At 35.1% G+C, this 22894-nt stretch overlaps 1 protein-coding gene across 3 annotated transcripts in view; it reads right to left on the bottom strand.

Annotated features, from left to right (window-relative positions):
- KIFAP3 (kinesin associated protein 3) overlaps positions 1-15587 on the bottom strand; it is a gene marked incomplete at its 3' end in the record, with an annotated part of 155057 nt that extends 139470 nt beyond the window's left edge. For 2 of the 3 annotated variants that reach the window (XM_079724871.1, XM_079724872.1), the window contains exons 1-2: positions 15407-15587; positions 390-521 (exon numbers count right to left, since the gene is read on the bottom strand). In XM_079724871.1, the coding sequence (XP_079580997.1) occupies positions 390-521; positions 15407-15438 (164 nt within the window). In that variant the 5' untranslated portion in view covers positions 15439-15587. The remainder of the gene's footprint in view (positions 1-389; positions 522-15406) is intronic. The other variant, XM_079724873.1, reaches the window with a different exon arrangement.
- Positions 15588-22894: the final 7307 nt, after the last annotated feature.

The following is a 22894-nucleotide window of genomic DNA, read 5'->3' as shown; positions in this document are numbered from 1 at the left end:
AATTCTGGATGTCATATCACTTTCTGTAATTCCAGGGAAGAAAGAACAACACAGGATCCCCTAAAATACAAATTTCCTAAATTAAGCTAAAAAGTCCTATATAAACATATCTTTTATAGTTGATTTCACAAGTTATATTCTATTATATGCATTTACTAAATGGGATAAATAAGAATAGGCATTTTTCATTAGGTTCCAATTATGCTCACATAAACATGATTTTCTCTGGAATACACTCTGTATTTATAATTTAATATAGTCTCTGCTTCACTGAGATAATGTATGTCTGTAAGAACGCCACAATCATTTATCATCTATGCAAGTTTAAACAACATCAGATTTCTATAAAGTTTACTACTTTCAAATGTGCACAAATGAAGAAAACTTACATTTTTTGGCATTCCTTTCGTTCTCCCAACATGGGATCCCCCATTTCTCCAAGAATGGTAGCTTCCACTTCATATTGAACAATGAGTGCTTTTTCTGATGGATGTACATCAATATTTCCTCCTTTAACTTTCCTATTAATATAAAATAAAAACAGGCATAGCTACATTAACAGCTCACAAAACATCCAAGGTTTTTATCTAGTTCCTAGTTCCAAAAACATGTGGGCTGGATTAACATATGCATTTAAATCAGATTTACTCTTGACTTGGACCAAGAAATAACTCTTTTTCTCCAACTCTGTAGACTCTGTACTGTACATGTAATTCTTGGTCTTGCAGAAAGTACCTTTATGAATAGCTCTGAGAAAAAATACATTTACCCAAAGAATCATGCATAATAGCCAGCGAATAAAACAAACAATTAAGATGGTTTTGGAGTGAATAACCTCAACCAAAAGTCAGCAATTTAAAACCAAAGGCAGCTACCCCAAAATTTGTATTTAAAAAAAACAACTGCCCAATAATTAGCCTACTAACTGTATCACAGAATGACATGAATTAGCTAAACTGCAAAATAATATTGATTATGTATTATCTTACATAATTATATAAATTGAATTAGTACCTAAATCATTCTTCAAATCACACACAAGTTGTGTAACAAAAAAGCATTTACAGGTTATATTCTATAGTTACATATCTCAAATTATAGTGCCATCAGTAGTTTCAATAGAAAGATTGTATATACTTTGTATATACAGACCCCTAAAGTTATAGAACAAATTTTTTTAATTGAAGTAGAGTTACCTTACAATATTATATTGGTTTCAAGTGTACAACATAGTGATTTTATATTTTTACTTTGGCTATAATCCCTGTGCTGTACGTTACATCCTTGTAACTTATTTTATACCTAGCTATTTGTACCTGCTAATCCCCTTCACCTGTTTCGGCCCTCGCCCTACACCTCTCCCTTCTGGGGACCACTAGCTTGCTATCTGTATCTCAGAGTCTGTTTCTGTGTTGTTATATTTGTTCATTTGTTTTATTTTTATATTTTACATATAAGTGAAAACATACAGTATTTGTCTTTCTCCGCCTGACTTATTTCACTAAGCGTAATATATTCCAGGTCCATCCATGTTGCCACAATAATGAATTAATCACTACTTGTTATTGGCCACTTTAGGATCTGATAAAATGAGTTTTATTAAAGGAGATTAAGCAATGGAAACAAGCAAAATTTCCCACTGTAGTCATAGCCAGCTAGCTGGCTAGTGAGGTCTTTTAGCCTAATGGGAAGGAATAGAAATATGACAACACCTTAAACTCCAATAATCAGAAACTCAAAGCTTTTCCTTCAGTTAGGAATAATTGGCTTATTATGCATATTTTCAATGTAATTTTTAAATTTTTTTCACCAGAATTCTTTATTACAACAAGGGTAAGGCTCTTCAGTCTGTATTAGGACAATGATTAAGAGTCAAGTGTAGAGACAGAGTAGGAAATCAAATAAATATACAGAAGCTAGAGTCTAGGTAGGTCAGCAACTAAACTGACAGTAAGACATACAGAACAAAGCCTATAAAGAATAAAAGCAAAAACCAGGTAGGCCAGTAAAAAACAGGGAGTTGGGAAATTAGATATATACACACATATTAAAGAGAATGGTACAGCTTCCAAAAGATAAGATAAATGCATACAAGTTCAGGCTAGCAGTCAAAAGCTAGAGAAACCACAGGAATCAAGAGAGTAAGTAAGAGAGCTGAAAAACAAATGTAATATAGCACTAAAGAAACTAATTATAAAGAGAACTAGTTATTTGCTTCCTGATGAAATGGAGAGCAACCCCAGTACTGAACTTCTTATATAGGAGAGGGTAACTGTATCCAATTGAAGAGAATCATAAGGATGAAATGTAAGTGCAGATCCTAAGAGTAACCTCATATCAACACTTTCAAAGAGGGTCTTCCACATATTAACAACTGACGGAAAAGCATAATTGTTATCCTCTGGTCTGATATTTTGCCTTTCTCCAAAGAAATCAAATAGTTCAAAGAACCTCACTATTCCGTTTCAGCTTTCGTTTGCTTTTTTCTTTTCTGTATGTGTGTTTTAAAGAAGTTAATTAACTTTATAATATTTCTTTTTTATTACTAATACAACTTATTCTTACTGTAGAAAAAACAGAACACAGAAATTAGCAAAGAGAAAAAATAAACTGAAAAAGTTAGAAGAAACCAGTTGTTACCATTTAGCACATACACATCCAGACATTTTTCTATCTATATGTAAATAATACATAATGAGAGAACGTCAGCTCTAGAATTTCTTTAAAGAAGAGGCTAAAGGGTAGCAATCTGGTAGGGTTAAAACTACATTTGAATAGCAATTTACATAAGATTGACACAAGTATTAAATGTTTATATCATTGTGGGGGCTGATGGAGATTATGGGATGGATAAACCCCTTTCCTGTTCCCCTTGGCACTGCCACTGAATATATAAAATACACATATTACAAACTAAGCTCATATTATATATACTGTGTGTAACATACTTTCCAAAATTACTATACAATGACTTTAAAAGAGTACTTTGCCTTTAGAACTTCATATAGTCAAATACTAGATAATCCATTTGTTGAACACCTTGATTCTTTTTTTTTTAACATCTTTATTGGAGTATAATTGCTTTACAATGGTGTGTTAGTTTCTGCTGTATAACAAGGTGAATCAGTTATACATATACATATGTTCCCATATCTCTTCCCTCTTGCATCTCCCTCCCTCCCACCCTCCCTATCCCAGCCCTCTAGGCAGTCACAAAGCACCAAGCTGATCTCCCTGTGCTATGCGGCTGCTTCCCACTAGCTATCTATTTTACGTTTGGTAGTGTATATATGTCCATGCCATTCTCTCACTTTGTCACAGCTTACCCTTCCCCCTCCCCATATCCTCAAGTCCATTCTCTAGAAGGTCTGTGTCTTTATTCCCGTCTTACCCCTAGGTTCTTCATGACCTTTTTATTATTTTTTTTCTTAGATTCCATATATATGTGTTAGCATACGGTATTTGTTTTTCTCTTTCTGACTTACTTCACTCTGTATGACAGACTCTAGGTCCATCCACCTCACTACAAATAACTCAATTTCGTTTCTTTTTATGGCTGAGTAATATTCCATTGTATATATCACCTTGATTCTTTATTTCTAACTTACATTGCATGAAATTTACAAGATTCCCTTACAAAACATTTAAAACCATTTGCAGGACAATTGGTTGATTTACAAAGTAGTTCTCTAAAGGCTCAAAACATTTTGTAATTCAATTACTCTATATTTATGAATGACATAAATATTTTTAAATTGACAAACATGGTTTCAAAATTCTATTTTGGTTGGTAAAATATTCCAGCTTTTTGGACACAATTATGAATTATGTCTACATGCAACCTGTGACAAGTACACATCTGCTGTTGATAGCTGATTTAGTATGAAAAATTGCTTTTACCATAGCAATGTGCCTCATCAAAATTTATACTTGTATTATCACCACAAAATGAATAATTTTATCTTAAATGCTATACTTCTAAACTGAATTTAACATGGTATTCATAATGATGTCAGATATTTAACAATTGAGACAATGAACTTCAAATGCTTTATTTGGAATCCATGAATCAGGTGAGAAGTAATTTAGCCCATTATTAGAATTAACTGATTTACTATTTGTAGCATCTTATGACACTGATATTAAACTGATATTTTTTAACTGTCTGCAAAGTTCTTGTACTAATGGAGCCTTCTTAATAACAGGTCTACTTCACCTTTTTTTTTTTTTTTAACCTGCACAAGAAAACTGGAACCAAAATGTGCTAAATTGATTTAGAAAAAGTTTTGCTTTTTTAATCTCAATATGAAGTCATGCTTCACAGACTGATATAAGATATACCTTTCTTTATCTACATGTGATAATTGTCACCTTCAGGCAGAGTATTCTTAATTACTAACTTCTAAAGTACATCCTGATGTTTCTAGACTTCATGTGGTCGATGATATCATTATGATCCCTACAACAGATAACAGATGCTGACTAACACTGTGCTCCATATTCATCATCTGTTTCCTAGAGAAACAAAATTTAGCCCTTAATTTTTCATTAAACAGGTTTTTTTTTTAAATTATTGCTGTCAAAAGGGTTTATTACAGGTTTGTGTTCAAGACTGTTATGTAGGAGGTTCCTGAACTCACCTCCTCTCATAGATGCACTGAGTCTATACCATCTATGAAACAATTTCCTCTCAACGCCCCACCGCCCCCACCTTGGGACTTCCCTGGTGGTCCAGTGGTTAAGACTCCGTGTTCCCAATGCAGGGGGCTCCCAATGCAGGGGGAGCCCACACGCCGCAACTAAAAAAAAGAAAAACAAAAAAACCCAAAAAACCCAAACTAGCTGAGCAATGCCCACAAATTGAGCAAACAAGAAAACCCACATTGAAGCAAATAAGAGAGACTGATTCACTATCTTGCCATAAACCCCACGTCTGGTGTGGAGACCCACAACTGGGCAAAAACTCATACCTGAGCTGCTACTTGAGGAATGAAGGATTTAAACCCTACATCTGGCACCCAACTTTTAAGACCTACACCTGAGAGACAAGCTCCCAAAACATCTATCTTCCATGAAACCCCAGTGGCTATAGCAAAACAGTGAAACAGTTCTTAAAGGGCTTGCACATGCAAGCTCGCCTACCCTAAAGCCTAGTTCAGAGGCAACTGACGAAAAAGCACCTAGACTTTCTGTTAAAAAGGATTATTTGTTTATCTTAAAGTGTCGGCCTGAGGGGCCAGCATCTAATTTAACATATGAGTCTACTGAAATACACAGGATGGAGGCTGGCAGGTTCCATCTTTATGCTCTCCAGATCACCAGTATCTCCCAGAAAAGAGCTTGTACTGCTGTCTTCTGGTGTCCTGATTATTGCTGCTGATGCCCAGGGGACACCTCTAGATCACCTGACTCTGGTGGCCATCAGGGCTTACGTTCCCAGGTCCCACAGGACCATAACAGAGAGAGGGAGTTCTTAATTGGCTACCACTCCCAGGGCACAGCAGAGAGGCAACAGACTCTCTATGAAAGAGATCTTTTAGCTTATCTTCATAGCTGTGGACTTAGGGGCAGGCTTCTAATTAAACACATCTAAAGGCTGACTGTCATCCTCTCCAGAGACCTAGGAGAGCAGATGCTATCTTTGCACTCTCCCTCTGTCCCACTCCAGAGCACTAGTATATCCTGGAGGAGAGCTTGTACACTTATCTGGTGCCCCAGTTTTTGTGGCTGCCACCCAGGTGATCACCTGGTTCTGGTGGCCACTGGGGCTTGTAGTCATGAGTTCAAAGAGACATTAGTGAAAGAAAAAAAAACAGTTATTAACTGGTTATTACCCCAGGACTCAGCTCAGAGGGAGCACTGAAAATAAAGTAGGCTACTTGGACAATCACTAAGGTCTGAAAGACAACCAAGAGCTAGGCATGGTTGAATAAAAAGGTTCATCTCCTAAATAAGACCACTCCTTCCAGAATGGGAGGGGTGGCTGTTTTATCTAATGCATAGAAACCAACACAGAGTCAAGGAAAATGAAGAAACAGAGAAATGTGTTTCAAGAAAGAAAAAGATAAAACCTCAGAAAAAGACCATAATGAAACAGAGATAAATGATGTATATGATAAAGAGTTAAAAGTAATGATCGTAAAGATGCTTGCTAAATTCAGGGGAAGAATGGATGAACAAAGTGAGAATTTCAACAGGGATAGAAAATATAAAAGTACCAAATGGAAGTCACAGAGTTGAAGAACACAATAATTGAACCTAAAGATACAACAAAGGGCTTCAACAGAAGACTCGATGAAGCAGAGGAAAGGATCAGTGAACTCAAAGACAGGGCAATGGAACACACCCAGAGAAGCAAAAAGAATAAAAAAGGGGTGAAGACAGATTAAGGGATTTATAAGCTAACATCAAGCAGATCAACATTTGCAATAGAGGGGTCCTAGAAGGAGAAGAGAATGGGGCAGAAAACTATTAGGGGCAGAAAACTTATTTGAAGAAATTATGGCTGAAAGCTCCATTAACCTGAAGAAAGAAACAGACATCCAGGAAGCCCAGAGAGTTCCAAAAAAAGATGAATCCAAAGACAGTCACAACAAGACACATTATAATTAAAGTGTCAAAAATCAAAGACAAGGAGAGAATCTTAAAAAAACAGTAAGAGAAAAACAACTTGTTGCGTACAAGGGGAACCCCCATAAGACTATCAGCAGATTTTCAGCAGAAATTTTGCAGGCCAGAAGTAGCAAAATATATTCAAAGTGCTGAGAGGGAAAAACTGCCAACCAGTTTTTAGTCTACACAGCCAAGTTCTCCTACTGAATTGAAGGAGAGACAGTTTTCCTGGAAAACTTATGAAAATATAAATCTCACTGGTAAAGGTAAATATGTTGTAAAACTCAGAATAATGTAAAATGTTGTAAAGGTGGTAGGTTGATCACTTATAAAGCTAGCATGAAAGTAAGAGATAAAGTAGTAAAAATAACTATAACTACAAAAATTTGTTAAAGACACACAAGATAAAAAAAAATGTAAATGGTGACATCAAAAACGTAAAATGAGGGGAGAGTAAAAATGTTGAGCTTTAGAACGTGTTCAATCTTAGGGTGTTAACAACTTGAAATAGACTGTTATAAATGTTTTTACGTAAGCCTCATGGTAACCACAAAGCAAAAACCTATAGTAGATACACAAAAGATAAAGAAATCTAATGACACTAGAGAAAATCTGAAAATCACAAATGAAGAGAGCAAGAGAAGGAGAAACAGAGGAATTACAAAACAGCCAGAAAACAATGAACAAAATGACAATAAGTACCTACCTATCAATCATTACTTTGAATGTAAATGGACTAAATTCTCCAATCAAAAGATACAGAGTGGATAAATGGTTAAAAAAAATGACCCATCTATATGCTGCCTACAAGAGACTCACTTCAAATGCAAGTACACACTCAGATTGAATGAAGGAATGGAAAAACATATTCCATAAAAATGGAAATCAAAAGAAAGCTGGGGTAGCTATATTTATGTTGGGCAAAATAGACTTTAAGATAAAGACTGTAATAAGAGACAAAGAAGGGTATTATATGACAATACAGGGGTCAATCCAATAAGAAAATAAAACATTTGTAAATATTTATATGCCCAAAATAGGAGCACTTAAATATATAAAGAAAATATTAAAAGTCCTAAAGGGAGAAATACACAGCAATACAATAGTAGGAAGAGACTTTAATACCTCACTTTCATCAATGAATAGATTACCTAGACAGAAATTCAATAAGGAACATTGGCCTTAAATGACACATTAGACCAAATGAACTTAACAAACATAAACAGAACATTCCACCCAAAGGAACAGAATATACTTTCTTCTCAAGTGCTCATAAAACAGTCTCAAGGATAGATCATATGTTAGGCCACAAAACAAGTTTTAATATTTTTAAGAAGACTGCAATATATCAAGTATCTTTTCCAACCACAATAGTATGAGACTAAGAATTAATTACAAGAAGAAACTGGAAAATTCACACATAAAGATTCAGCACATACTACTGAACAACCAATGTGTCAAAGAAGAAATCAATACCTTTAAACAAGTAAAGGTGGAAATACAACACACTAAAACTTAAAGGATGCAGAAAAGCAGTTCTAAGAGGGAAGTTCATAGAGATAAATGCCTACATCAAGAAACAAAAAATGATCTTAAATAAACAATCTAACTTTACATCTTAAGCAATTGGAGAAAAAATAACAAACAAAGCCCAGAGTTAGTAAAAGGTAGGAAATAACAAAGATTAGATGGGAAATAAATGAAATAGATACTATAAAGACAACAGGAAAGATCAATGAAACTAAGAGGTGGTTCTCTGAAAAGGTAAATAAAATCAACAAACCTTTAGCTAGGCTAACCAAGAAAAAAAGAGAGGACTCAAACACAGGCGTACCTTGCAGATATTGCGGGTTCAGTTCCAGATCACTGCAATAAGGTGAGTATCATTATAAAGCAAGTCATGTGAATTTTTTGGTTTCCCAGTGCACATAAATGTTATGTTTACACTATACTGTGATATACTAAGGGTGCAATAGCATTACATTTAAAAATCAATGTACATACCTTATTTTTAAAAATATTTATTTCTAAAAAGTGCTAAGCAGCTGCACCTTCAGCAAGATATAATCTTTTGCAATAGTAACATCAGTGATAACTGATCACAAATCACCATAATAGAGTAATAATGAAAAAATTTGAAATATTGGGAGAATTACCAAATGTGACAGAGACAAGAAGTGAACAAATGATGTTGGAACAATGGCACCAATAGACTTGCTTGGCTCAGGGTTGCCATAAACATTAATTTATAAAGAATGCAATATCTACAAAGTGCAATAAAGCAAAAGGCAATAAAATGAGGTATGCCCATAAATAAAATCAGAAATGAAAGAGGAGACATTACAATTGTTACCACAGAAATATAAAAGATCTTAAGAAACTACTATTAAAAATTATACTCCAACAAATTAAACAACATAGAAGAAATGGATAAATTCCTAGAAACATACAACCTCCCAAGACTGAATCATGAAGAAACAGAAAATCAGAACAGACTGATTCCTAATAAGGAGATTAAATCAGTAGTCAAAAACCTCCCCCAAAAAGCCCAGGACCAGATGGCTTCATGGGTGAATTCTATCAAACATTGGAAGAATTAACACCAATCCTTTTCAAACTCTTCTCAAAAACTGACAAGGAAAGAACACTCCCAAACTCATTTAATGAGGCCAGCATTACTGTTATATCAAAACCAGACAAAGACACCAAAAAAAACCAAAAAAACAAACCTGATGAATACAGATGCAAAAATTCTCAACAAAATGCTACAAAACTCAATTCAACAATACTTTAAAACAACAATCATACACCATTATCAAGTGGAATTTATTCCAGAGATGTGAGGATGGTTCAACAAACACAAATCAATCAATGTGATACACCACAAACAAAATGAAGGATAAAAGTCATATAATATCATCTCAATAAATGTGGGAAAAGCATTTGACAAAATTCAACATACATTTATTATAAAAACTCTCAACAAAGTAGGTATAGAGGGATGAAACTCAACACAATATAGACGGTATATGTCAGTCCCGCAGCTAACATTATACTTATGGGTGAAATATTGAAAGCTTTTCCTGAAAGATCAACAACAAGGCAAGGATGCCAACTCTTGCTACTTCTATTCAATGCAGTATTGGAAGTGGTAGCCAAAGTAATTGGGCAAGAAAAAGAAATGAAAAGTATCCAAATCAGAAAGGAATAAATAAAGCCATCACTATTTGCACATGACATGATATTATATAAAGAAAATCCTAAAGGCTCCACCAAAAAACTGTTAGAATAAACAAATTCAGTAAAGTTGCAGGATACAAAATCAATATATATAAATTAGTTGCATTTCCTTACACTAATATGAACTACCAGAAAGAGAAATTAAGAAAACAATCTTATTTACAAACACATTAAAAAGAATAAAATACCTAAGAAATAAATTTAACCAAGGATATGAAAGACCTGTATATTGAAAACCATAAGACAATAATGGAATAAACTGAAAAAGACTCAAATAAATGGAAAGATATTCCATGCTTATGAACTGGAAAAATTAAAATTGTTAAAATGTCCATACTATCCAAAGCAATCTAAAGATTCAATGCAATTCCTATCAAATTCTCAATAGCATTTTTCACAGAAATAGAACAAAAAAATCCTAAAATTTGTACAGAACCACAAAAGAGCCTGAATAGGCAAAACAATCTTGAGAAAGAAGAACAAAGTTGGCAGCATCATGCATCCTGATTTTAATCTATATTACAAAGCTACAGTAATCAAAACAGTATGATACTGGCATAAAAACAGACACACAGATCAATAGAAAAAATAGAGAGCCCAGAAATAAACCCACACATATATGGCCAATTAATTTATGACAGAGGAGCCAAGAATATACACCTGGGAAAAGACAGTCCTTTCAATAAATAGTGTTGACAAAACTAGATGGCCATATGCAAAAGAACAAAACTGTACCGCTATCTTACACCATACACACAAATCAACTCAAAATGGATTAAAGCCTTGAATGTAAGACCTGAAACCATAAAATTCCTACAAGAAAACATAGGCAGTAAGCTCCTTGCCTTTGGTCTTGGTGATGATTTTTTGGATCTGACACCAAAAACTAAGGCAACAAAAGCAAAAATAAACTACTGGTACTACATCAAACCAAAAAGCTTCTACAGAGCAAAGAAAATCATCAACAAAATTAAAAGGCAACCTACCAAATGGGAGAAAATATTTGCAAATCATATATCTGATAAGGGATTAATATCCAATATATATATATAAGGAACTCATACAACTCAACAGCAAAAAACCAATCTAAGGAAAAAATGGGCAGAGGATCTGAACATTTTTCCAAAGAATATATATAGATGGGCAACAGGTACATTACATAAAAAGGTGTTCAACATCACTAATCATCAGAAATATAAAATCAAAATCGCCATATCACCTCACACCTGTTAGAATGGTTATTATCAGAAAGTCAAGAAATAACAGTGCTGCAGAGGATGTGAAGAAAAGAGAAGCCTGTGAACCATTGGTGGGAATTTATATTGGTTCAGCCACTATGGAAAACAATGTGGAGGTTTCTCAAGAAATTGAAAATTGAACTTGCATATGATCCAGCAATTCTGTTCTGGGTATTTATCCAAAAGAAATGAAAACACTAACTCAAAAAGATATATGGACCTCCATGTTCACTGAAGCATTATTTACAATAGCTAAGACATGGAAGCACCCTAAGTGTCAATCAATGGATGAATGGATAAAATATATGTATATCTGTGTATACACCCCCCCACACACACACACTGGAATATTATTCAGCCATAAAAAAAGAAGAAAATTTTGTCATTTGCAACATGAATAGACCCTAGGGCAATGTGCTAAGTAAAATAAGTCAGAGATAGAAAAACAAATACCATATGATCTCACTATTTATTTTTATCTAAAAATAAAGCAAAACAAACAAAACCTGAACTAACAAATACAGATAGCAAATTGGTGGTTGCCAAAGGTGGGAAGTGGTCAAAGTGGATGAAGTAGGTGAAGCTGGTAAAAAGGTATAAACTTCCAGCTATAAAATAAATGAGTCCTGGGGTTGTTATGTACAGCATGGTGACTATGGTTAATAATACTATATCGTATATATGAAAAACTGCTAAGTGAGTAAATCTTAAAAGTCTCATCACAAGAAAAAAAAAGTTACTGTATAGTGATGGATGTTAACTAGACTTACTGTGGTAACCATTTGGCAATATATACAAATACTGGATCATTATGTTGTACAACTGAAACTAATATAATGGTATATGTCAATTATATCTCAATTAAAGAAAAGATTTCAACTCAATGACCTAATTTTACACCTTGAGGAACTAGAAAAAGAGAAAACTAAACAACAAGCCTGTAGAAGGGAGGAAATAATAAAGATAAAGACAGAGATAAAAGAAACAGAGAATAGAAAAGCAATAGAGGAAATCAAAAAATTAAAAGTTGGTTCTTTGAAAAGATCAACAAAATTGACAAACCTTTAGTTAAACTAAGAAAAAAAGAGAGACGACTCAAATTACTAGAACTGGAAATTAAAGTGGGACATTATTACTATTATCTCTGACCTCATAGAAATAAAAAAAAAATACTATGAACAACTGTAAGCCAACAAAGTAGATAACCTAGATGAAATGGACAAACTCCTAGAAATTCACAAACTACCAAAACTGACTCAAAAGAAATAGAAATTCTGAATTCCCCCAAAATAAGAGATTGAATCAGTGATCAAAACTTCCCAACAGGGCTTCCCTGGTGGCGCAGTGGTTGAGAGTCCGCCTGCCGATGCAGGGGACACGGGTTTGTGCCCCGGTCCGGGAGAATCCCACATGCCGCGGAGCAGCTAGGCTCATGAGCCATGGCCGCTGAGCCTGCGTGTCCGGAGCCTGTGCTCCGCAACGGGAGAGGCCACAACAGTGAGAGGCCCACGTACCGCAAAAAAAAAAAAAACTTCCGAACAAAGTCCAAAACCAGATAGTTTCACTGGTGAATTGTACCAAATTAACACCAATCCTTCTCAAACTCCTCCAAAAATTAGAAAAAGAGGGAACACTTCCTAATTCATTCTATGAGGCCACCATTACCCTGATACAAAAGAAAGACAAAGACGCCATAAAAACAGAATATATTTTTGAATATAATTTATGAATATCCTTTATGAATACTGATGCAAAAATTCTTACCCTTCTGAAGCTTATAGACCAGCAGGAAACACAAACAATAACAATAAAATAGTAAGAGTGGGAAAAGACAAGGTATTAGGTATCATGGAAGCTAGCAGGTATATCTGACGTGGATGGCAGATTGTGCGGTGGGAAAGGGCAGCTCAGGAAATACCTTCTAGAAAAAGTGACATTGAAGCTAAAACAGGTAAGATGAAGAGTTAGCTGGATAAAGAACAAGGCAAGTACCAGGCAATGGGAAGGGCACTTGGAGTCTAACACCGAAACACATAGGGATCTAAAAGAAGTTATTTCTGTAAGGCTGAAGTATGGAATTGTTGGGGGCAGGAGGGGAGCAGAGAGATGAAGCTGAAAAGGTTGGTGCTCTAACTCTAAGAGCAATGGAAAGCCATCAGAGAGTTTTAAGAGGCAAAAAACAAAACCCACTAGATTAACTGTCTATTTATTTGTGTGCATATCTGACTGAGGATATGAACTGTGTCTATTTAATCATTTCCGCAGTGATCAGAACAATGCTAGGCATGGACTAAGTATTTGGTAAGTATGTATTAAGCACTATTGAATCAGAACACTAATGGGTAGCAGAACAAAAAATGAAACCTCATTTTTGATTCTATAATCTATTACACATGTAAACATATAGAGACTAGAGATTCCTCAGTGATAGCTACAATGAAACCACTGAAAGTAAATAATTAAAATTAGAATGAATCCATTAGATTGAAAACATACTGCCCTCTTGTTAAAAACAAAATAATAAAAGAATATTACAAAAGGAATGAATATATGTAATTACTATCAAAGAATCAATCATTAAAATGGAATGTTCTGTCATATCATAAGCCATCGGGCCTATATGATTATATGTTGGATGCACATTTCTAAACTGAAAGCAGGCAATGCAAACTATTTATATTGTCAAAATCAGACAAAATTGAGAAGTGTATATTTCCGCCTTTCCAGATTCTGACCTTATTTTACTTCAAATATTATAGTGACTTGTCTGATTTTTTTGTTGAACACCACATAATTTAGCTTTAAAAGTAAGCAATAGGTTGAGAATTACAAGTCACAGGATGCCGAAGGGACCACAGGATACCAGAATCCTAAGAAAAACTATTTTCTGGCACAACTACATTACATGAAAATAAGCTAATGATGTAATAGTGACTCTTTGCTCTAGAACAACCTTGATTTTAAAGTTGAAGGAAAAGAATTTCTTGTTTTCTTCTTTCACCAAATTTTCAATCAAGATATTTTAAATGATTGATGTAAGTAAAATGCAGTGAGGAAATAAATGCTGACTATATACTTGTTATGATTACATATTCTTTTTTGAAATTTTTACTGATGAGCTCTGGTTATGTAACAATTTCAGATATATTTCTATAAAATGGGACAGGCAGGCAATATATGCTTCAGGCCTGCAAAGACAGTGAATACAGTTGGTTGCTTGATTGATTTTACAATAATTTCAATCCCTTTTAAGAGTCTATTAAAGGTTAGATCTTTCTGTGATGATCAGGGCCCTGCCAAGCTGGGATAAATACGTTCAGTAAAAGTATACTATGAATTGAAATGATGCCACCACCTTACATGCGTGTTTTATCTTTTTAAAACATTTTCATATTTGGTCCTCATACCTATCATAAAGTAATACTTGCCCCATTTTTAGATAAGGAAACTGAGTCCAAAAGAATACATGTGACTTTTTAGGGTATTTGCACAATCAGTAACAGGGACTTAGCTAAAAATGGAGACTGCTAATTAAAATATTTTTTTGTATTGGATCACTGCTAGCTCTTGGTCCAGTGAGCGGTATTCTTTTTATGAGGGATGATCTTATCTCTTTGACCTGAGTCAAATAAATAATCCCAACAGAGTACATTTTTCTTTAAGGAGTAATTGATACTACACATATTTTTAAATTAAAGAAATGATGGCCTGTTTCATGTCAAGCTCCTGAACAAACCTCTTGATAATTACGAACCTCCTACAAAAATTATACTGTATACATGGCAGTGAAATGGATGAGGAAAGCAGAAATAAACTGGAAAGCAACATCTCAATCCAGTTTCCCATTAATTAAAAGCCACCACTTCTTTCCCCTTCATTTCAAAACCCCATGGCAGTGAACCCCAAATTGGAGACATAGAACACAGGCGCCAGAAGACTTCAGTTCCAGGCTTCCACAGGATTTATCTATTAAAGGAAAATGGAGAGTCGGAGTATCGGGGAAAACTAGGAAGACGCGGTTTACTCCGCCCTCCGTTCCTCTACCCTGAACAATGTAATGTAGCAAGGAAACCATCTGCAATGCTGTCAGGGCCCCGCTGAGTCAGGTAAGAGGCTGGAGAAACCCGCACCCCCTAAGGGCCCCTTCCTCTTTTTAATTCACCTTTCCCCCCCTCCCTTTCCGTGATTTCTCCCCTGTCTCCCACCCCTCTTCTAAGCTTTGCCCACTGACATCTCACGGCCAACCCAAGAACCTTTTAAGAATAACCTCAGGGTCCGGGCAAGGAGGGTAGGACCAAGCCTTGGGGGGTCGTCACCTTTTGAGGTATCTGGCGTCCTCCCCCTGCATGGCGGCGGCGACGGCGGCGTGGGGAGGATGGGGGTGTCTGAGAGGCCGGCGGGGCTATTTCCGGGGACGCTGGCCAAAGTACCCCACACCCAAAGGCGATGACAGTCCTGAGGCCTGCAAGGCGGGGCAGCTACAGCGCTCTGGTTACCAGGGTGAAGCCGCCGGCTCCTCCCACGGCTCCTAGACCCCAAAACGCTGGCGCTGCCCAGACCCGCCCAGGGCGGCCTGAATGCGCTCCGCCTCAAAGCGCATGCGCTTGCTCCGCGGCGCCAATATGCGCAGGCTCAGTATGCGGTGCTGGCCTTTGGGACTAATCTAAAGCACCCTGGAGCGGAACGTGAAGGTATTTGCCGCAGATTTCAGCGCGCGTGGTTAAGGAGTGGCTCCGTGGTCACCGCCCCCTTGAGGATGGGAATTGAAAGAGTCATCCCGGTCAGTCGAATTGATATTTCAGGTCCTTCGCTTGAAAAGAGGGAAAGGAAATCCGTTAACCTTTTAATTAGAGAATGCTCTAGAGCAGTCAGGCCCTCGGCTGGTAACCTGTAAAGAAAGGTTTGTATTTGGAGCATTGTGGAAAAGGAACTGCACTGATTGCACTGAGAAGCTGGAACTTGTGCAGATAGGCTTACCCTTACGAAATGAATACAATTAATATCAGCTTTGATCGAGGGGCAAATCTCTCACTTCCATTTTGGTATCCTAAATCTAGAATGCACCCCTGCCCCGCACACACACACACAGCTCCTGAAATTACAACTCCTAAACTAACTATCCCTAACTCTGGGTACGTTTGGAATCACTTCCTCTAAGGCAGGCAACTGTTGGCAATTCAGGCCATAGGGCCAAAGGGCTGTTTTTCTGTTTTTTGTCTTGTTTTGTTTTGTTTTATTGAAATATAGTTGATTTACAATATTGTGCCAATCTCTTATACGAAGTGAAGTAAGTCAGAAAGAGACAAATACGATGTGATACCACTTATATGTGGAATCAATAGGGCTGTTTTTGAACCTTAGCAAGTAATGTCCTCTTTCTGAGATCTATTCCCATGGGCTCAGCTCTCTCATCTATGCAAATGACTTATGTTCATTTATTCAATAAATATTAATTGAGGGCCAGCTTTGTGCCAGACATCAAACCAGGCTCTAGGGATAACAAAGGAGGCGTTTCTGCTCCCACTTCTCACCTGGCACTCTCTTCTAGTTCTATATTTTTAGTCACCTTGCACTGTGTCTACACCATTGTTCCACTGCCTTTTTCAGATGCAGTAAGTTAATGCAGTGCACTGCATGGAGTATTAAATATAGACACAGTCCATACCGACTAAGAGAGATTTTTATCGCCCACCCATTCACACAGGCTACACTATTTCTGTCAGTGTTGTAGTCATTTTTCCAGTCTTCCAGGGAAGACTGTATGGAGCTAACTTTGACATCTTTCTTTGTATCATGCCCTCTTATTAAACTATTTCAAAATTTTATCTTTTCTTCCTTCAAGATAGTCCTGCATTCCAGCTTTCTTCTCCATTCTCACTTCTACCTACTAGCCTAACCATTTCAGACTTGGAATACTGTAATTCTTTCCTAACTGGACTTCCTATTTTCTGTTTTTTTTCCCCCCAAATATTCATTCTCAAAACTGATAAAATTTTACAAATTGTCACTCATAGCTACATTACCTTAAAACCCCTACAATACCTAATATTGCCAGATCACAATATCTATTAAAATTCATAGTTTATATAATAAGCATTCTTGCAATATAAACTCCTTGAGATCAGAGATTTTGCTTTGTTTACTTCTGTATCCTTAGAACAGCATCTGGCTCATAGTTGGCACTAAATAAATATTTGGAATTGAAAAAAATGCATACTTGAGCTTGAAACAATAACAACAACAAAAATCTGGAGGAAATGCCCAGAGGCCAGAAAGGAAGAACTGAAAACTAGATCAATAAGGAGATAAACTGAAACTGGGCCCGAACTAGAGAAGCTGTCAGTCTATAGCAGGAACAGTACAAGATGAGTCTAGGCATTTTATTCTTGAAAGTAAGAAAATACTAATGGTATTGTGTCCAAAAGACAGTAGTCAATTTTGAGATAATTTGCCTCACAAGGAATAATTACTGTGGTTGATTTAACACATAATAAAAATACAGGGGTCCATAATGATACTCAACAACACATAGAAAAACAGAAAAACAAAACCTCACTTTCATTGAAGGTAATGACTGCATCAAATTCTTACTCTGAAACTTGGTAATTAAAGGAAATAATTAAGCATTTAATCCAAGCCTTTTGGAAATAAACCATAATTTACCTCCTCTTAATGAGGGAAAGCTCTTTTTTTTTTTTTTTTACAGAAAATCCCTGCTAGTACTGGAACAATATAATTATAGACAGTTACTATTTTGCAAGCCCCAAGAAGTAATGCATCTCATTGATTCATTATAAAATAATTTAAAATGGGGTAGAGTTTCACCCCACAGATTACTTGATAATTCTAAATGGAAAAATGTTACTTTACAATGGGGAGATCTGGCTATCAGCATTTTAAACAGGTAAACTAGGCATCATTAGTAGTCATAGTACCTGATAGTATATGCAATAGGAAGCACACAAGATCACCTATTAAGTATTCTTGCCAAAAATTAACCTGAATCTAACTAAACTGTCAGATCTGTAAAAAATTAATAAATGAAAATCTCAATTAAATAGAGTTGGGAAACAGAATGGGAAGCTCTCATGCCCTATGATGATAGCAGAGCCCAACAGAAAGAAGAAACACTCCTTTCCTGTCAAGTTCTCAGTCAGTGAAAAGTCATGGACTCTTTATTTACTATAGCCCTCCCAACTTCCTTTTCCTCTCTATAAAAGCATTGCCCTATGGGGCACTTGCAAGTGGTTCACTGCAATTGCAGACCCCAAATTACAATGCTCTGCTGAGCCCAAATAAACACATCTTTGCTGGAGAAATGTGTGGCAGTCTATTTTTGTTTCAGGTCAACAGATCTCATGTGCAGAACTAAATAAAGAAGATAGCCCAAAGAGTGGGGAACATACCCAATTGGATTTCAAGATATATCATATCAGAATAGTAATTACAAGGTATAATATTGACATAGGGAGAGAACACAAGTGAAACAAAAAAGAGAACCAGACCCATGCACATGTGTAAACTTGAAATATGACAGAAGTGAATTTTCAGGTCATTATGGGAAAAATGTATTTTCAATAAATGTTTTTGAGACAATTGTTTATGCATGTGTAACAAATTGGATCCCTACCTCATGCCATGTGCAGAAGCTAACTCTACATTGAATAAACACTTAAGTGTAGAAGAGAAAACTTTAAAAACATTCAGAAGCAAATATAAATTATCTTTATGACATTCAGTTAAGGACAAATTTTAAAAGAAAATACAGAAAGCACTAGAAATAAGATTGATAAATTCACTCCATTAAAATTAATAACTTCTAATTATTAACCATGACACCATAAAGTAAAAAAGATAAGTTAAAAAATGATGTGACCTATTTGCATCACATGAAAACTAACAAAGGATTAAATTGACTGCTTCAAGATCCACTATGAATCAAAAAGGAAAAGACAACCCAATGGGAAAATGGACAAAGGAAAAAAAATTAGGATTAGCAAGATAAACAAAACAAAACAAAATGTGAAAAAATGCTCCATCTCAATAGTAATCAGGAAGATCTCAATTAAGACCTTAAAAAGGTACAATTTTACACAGACCAGGGTGCAAAATTTAAGAAGTCTAACAATACCAAATTCTGGTGAAACCCTGGAAATGATTTAGTAAACATTTCAAGTGTGAGTGTTCATTGCAACTACCACTTGAGAATAAAATGTCTTCATTATCTTGTAAAGTTGAACGAGGATATTCTCTAAATTTCTGCAATTCTACCCCTAGTTATATAACTCAGAAAATTCTAGCATATGTGCACAATGAGGTTTGTTCCAGAACTGTCAGAGCAGTGTTGTGCATAATAGAAAAAGAAAATCTGAAAAACAACTCCAAAATATTTTTGCAGGAGAATGGATAAATATGTTTGAAATATTCACACAATACAATATTATGCAGCAGGGAAAGTTAATGAACTAGAACTATACAGACAACATGAATGAGTATAAGAAACATTATATTGAATGAAAGTAAATTGAAGAAGATTACATACAGTATTTTTTAAATTGTGGTATAATTTGCATACAATAAGATGCATTCTTCTTGGTGTGCAGTTATGCATTTTGACAAGTACATGAGTCATGTAACCATTACACAATCAAAATATTGAGCAATTCTATCATCCCCCAAATTCCTCTCTGTTCCTTTGGAGTCATCCTGTTCCCCCAACATAAGGCTCTGATAAATACTGATGTTTTCTGTTCCTATAATTTCCCTTTTTCCAGAATGTCATCTAAATGTAAGCATATTTGATATAGCCTTTTGAGTCTGGTTTCTTTCTCTTAGCATTTGGGGGCCATCCATATTGTGTTTCATTAATTTATTCCTTTTTTACTGTCAGCTAGTGTTCCATTGTATGAATGTATCACAGTTTATTCATTTACCATGTTTGGGTTGTTTCTAGTACCTGGGAACTGTGAATAAACCACTCTAAACATTTACATACAGGTTTTTGTGTCAACTAAAGTTTTCTTTTCTCCTGAAAGCAAACACCTAAGAGTAGAATTGTTCAGTTATATAGCAAATATATGAATAACTCTGTGAAACTGCAAAACTGTTTTCTGAAGTGGTTGTGCTATTTTGCATTCCCACCAACAATGTATGACTTCAGCTGATACATATCCTCACCAGCACTTGGTATTATCAAGTTTTTAATTTGTTTGTTTAATCAAGTCATTCTAACAGGTGTGTAGAGATATCTCATTTGATTTAAATTGTATTTCTATGATGATTAATGGTATAAGCATATTTCATGTCCTTATTTACCATTTGTGTACCATTTTGGGTGAAGTCTTTGTTCAAATATTTTGTTCATTTTTTATTTATGTTTTCACTAGCCTGACCAAACTGATCAGAGAGATAGCAACAGATACTAGATCTGAAAGATACACATCATTAAAACTGAGACAAGAAATAGAAAATGTTAAAGCTCTGTATTTTTAAAAGAAATCAAAGACCTAATTACTGTTTTTCACACAAAGAATATTCCAAGCACAGCTTTCCTGATTAATTCTAAGAAATAAGTTCAACTTACATACTCATGCAGAAAATAAAGAATGGAGGAATATTTACCAACTCATATAAAAGGGTCAGCGTTATCCTGCCATCATATTCAGACAAATATCTTTAGTGAGCATATATGTAACAATCTTTAAAAAAATACTAGTAAATTAAATCAGCAATATATAAAAAAAATACAACATTGTAACCAAATGGGGTTTAACTCAGAATGCAAGTTTAGTTTAACATATGAAAATCTAATAATTTACCACATTGCAAATATAAAGGTGAATAACCGTATGATCATGTCAATAGAGGCAGAAAATGAATTTGACAGAATTCATGATTTAAAAACCTATTAGAAAACTAAGAGTAGAAGGTGGCTTCCTCACTCTAATAAAGAATATCTGTGTAGGTTTATTTCTGGGCTGTCTCTTCTGTCCCATTTTTCTATGTGTCAGGAAGTAAGATGCCTCCAGGTATGCTATTCTTTCTCAAGATGGTTTTGGCTATTTGAGGCACATTTGGTTCCATATAAATTATAGGATTGTTTTTCCTACTTCTGTAAAATAAAATGCCATTGGAATTTCAATAGTATTAGATTGAATCTTTAAATAACTTTGGGTAGTGTGGAAATTTTGACAATATTAAGTCTTCTAATCCATGAACATGGGTTGTCTTTCCATTGGTTTTTGTCTTCTTTATTCTCATTTATCAATGTTTTGTAGTTTTCATTGTATATGGTTTTTACCTCCATGAAGTTTATTTCTAAATTTTTTTTATAATATTGTGAATGGGATTGTTTTCTTAATTTCCTTTTTAGATAGTTTACTGTTAGAATACAGAAATACAACTGATTTTTGTACATTGATTTTGTTTCTTGAAACTTTTTATTGAATCACTTATTCTAATAGATTTTTGTGGAATCTTTAGGGCTTTAAAAATATACAATCATGTCATCTGCAAACAGGAATAATTTTACTTCTTCCTTTCCTGTTTAGAGGCCTTTTATTTTTCTTGCCTAAATGATCTGATTAGTACTTCCAGGACTGTATTAAATAAAAGTGGCAAGAGTGGACATCCTTGTCTTGTTCCTGATCTTAGAGTAAAAGCCTTCCATTTTCCACTGTTAAGTATGATGTTAGCAGTGGGCTTTCATAGGTGGCCTTAATTATGTTAATTTCCTTCTATTCCTAGTTGGATGAGCGTTTGTGTCATGAAAGGATTGAATTTTGTCAAATGATTTTTCTGCATCTATTCAGATGATCATATGATTGTCATCTTTCTATCAATGTGATGTATATTTATTGATTTGCATATATTGAACCATCCTTGCATCTAGGGATAAATCTCACTTGATCATGGTTGTATGGTCCTTTTAGTGTGCTTTTGAATTCAGTTTGCTAGTATTTTGTTGAGAATTTTTGCACCTATATTCATCAGGAGTCAGGCTGCATTGCTTTGGGAAACCTTCCTGTTAAAATCAGTTTTCTCCTTCTGCAAAACTGTACCTCCTAGAAGCTTTTCTTAAGTTCCAGACTTAGTAAAGTGCTTTCTCTGTTCTCCTACTGCATTTACTGTACTTTATGGACATGATTTGTTTACGAATGATTCAAAAGTTTTAAAATCACGGATTTAAAATTACATTTCCAGTCACAGTTCTTGACACATAGTGATAACTAACAAATGGTGGCTCCTGCTTTATCAGATATAATTACAGCTTTCAAGAAGCACATAAAGTACTCACCATGTATGTAAACAGATGACTTGACTGTCATATTGGCAGTGTGAAACAAGTAGAATGTTGGCACAAAGAAGGAAATAATCCACTCATGGTGGATAGAAGCTTAGAGTAGGGCTCAAAAAGGATGAATAAAAAATTGCTTATCAGAGAAACATAATAGGGATATCCTAGGAAAGGGCAATAGTATACACACAATATATAAACAATAGTATATGCACAAACATATGAAATATCATTATATGGTTAGGTAAATGCAAGTAGTTGAGATGGTTAGGGAGTTAGGTTTGAGTAGGAGAGCAATGAAAAATAAATTTGGAAAATTCAGGAGGGGCAAAATTGTGGAAAGCCTGCTATAAGAGAGTATGGTATTTGGGTATTCTCTGCACACATCGAGAGCCATGAAAGCATTTTAATATAGAAAAATTATATGTTGAAATTTATTATTTTAGCAATATTAATTGTTCTATATTTTATCCACACAGCAACATAGAACAGAGATGTAAGAATTACA

This window comes from Hyperoodon ampullatus (assembly GCF_949752795.1).
Source record: "Hyperoodon ampullatus genome assembly, chromosome: 2".
Classification (NCBI taxonomy): Eukaryota; Metazoa; Chordata; class Mammalia; order Artiodactyla; family Ziphiidae; genus Hyperoodon; species Hyperoodon ampullatus.
This window is presented reverse-complemented; position numbering and strand designations above follow the sequence as displayed.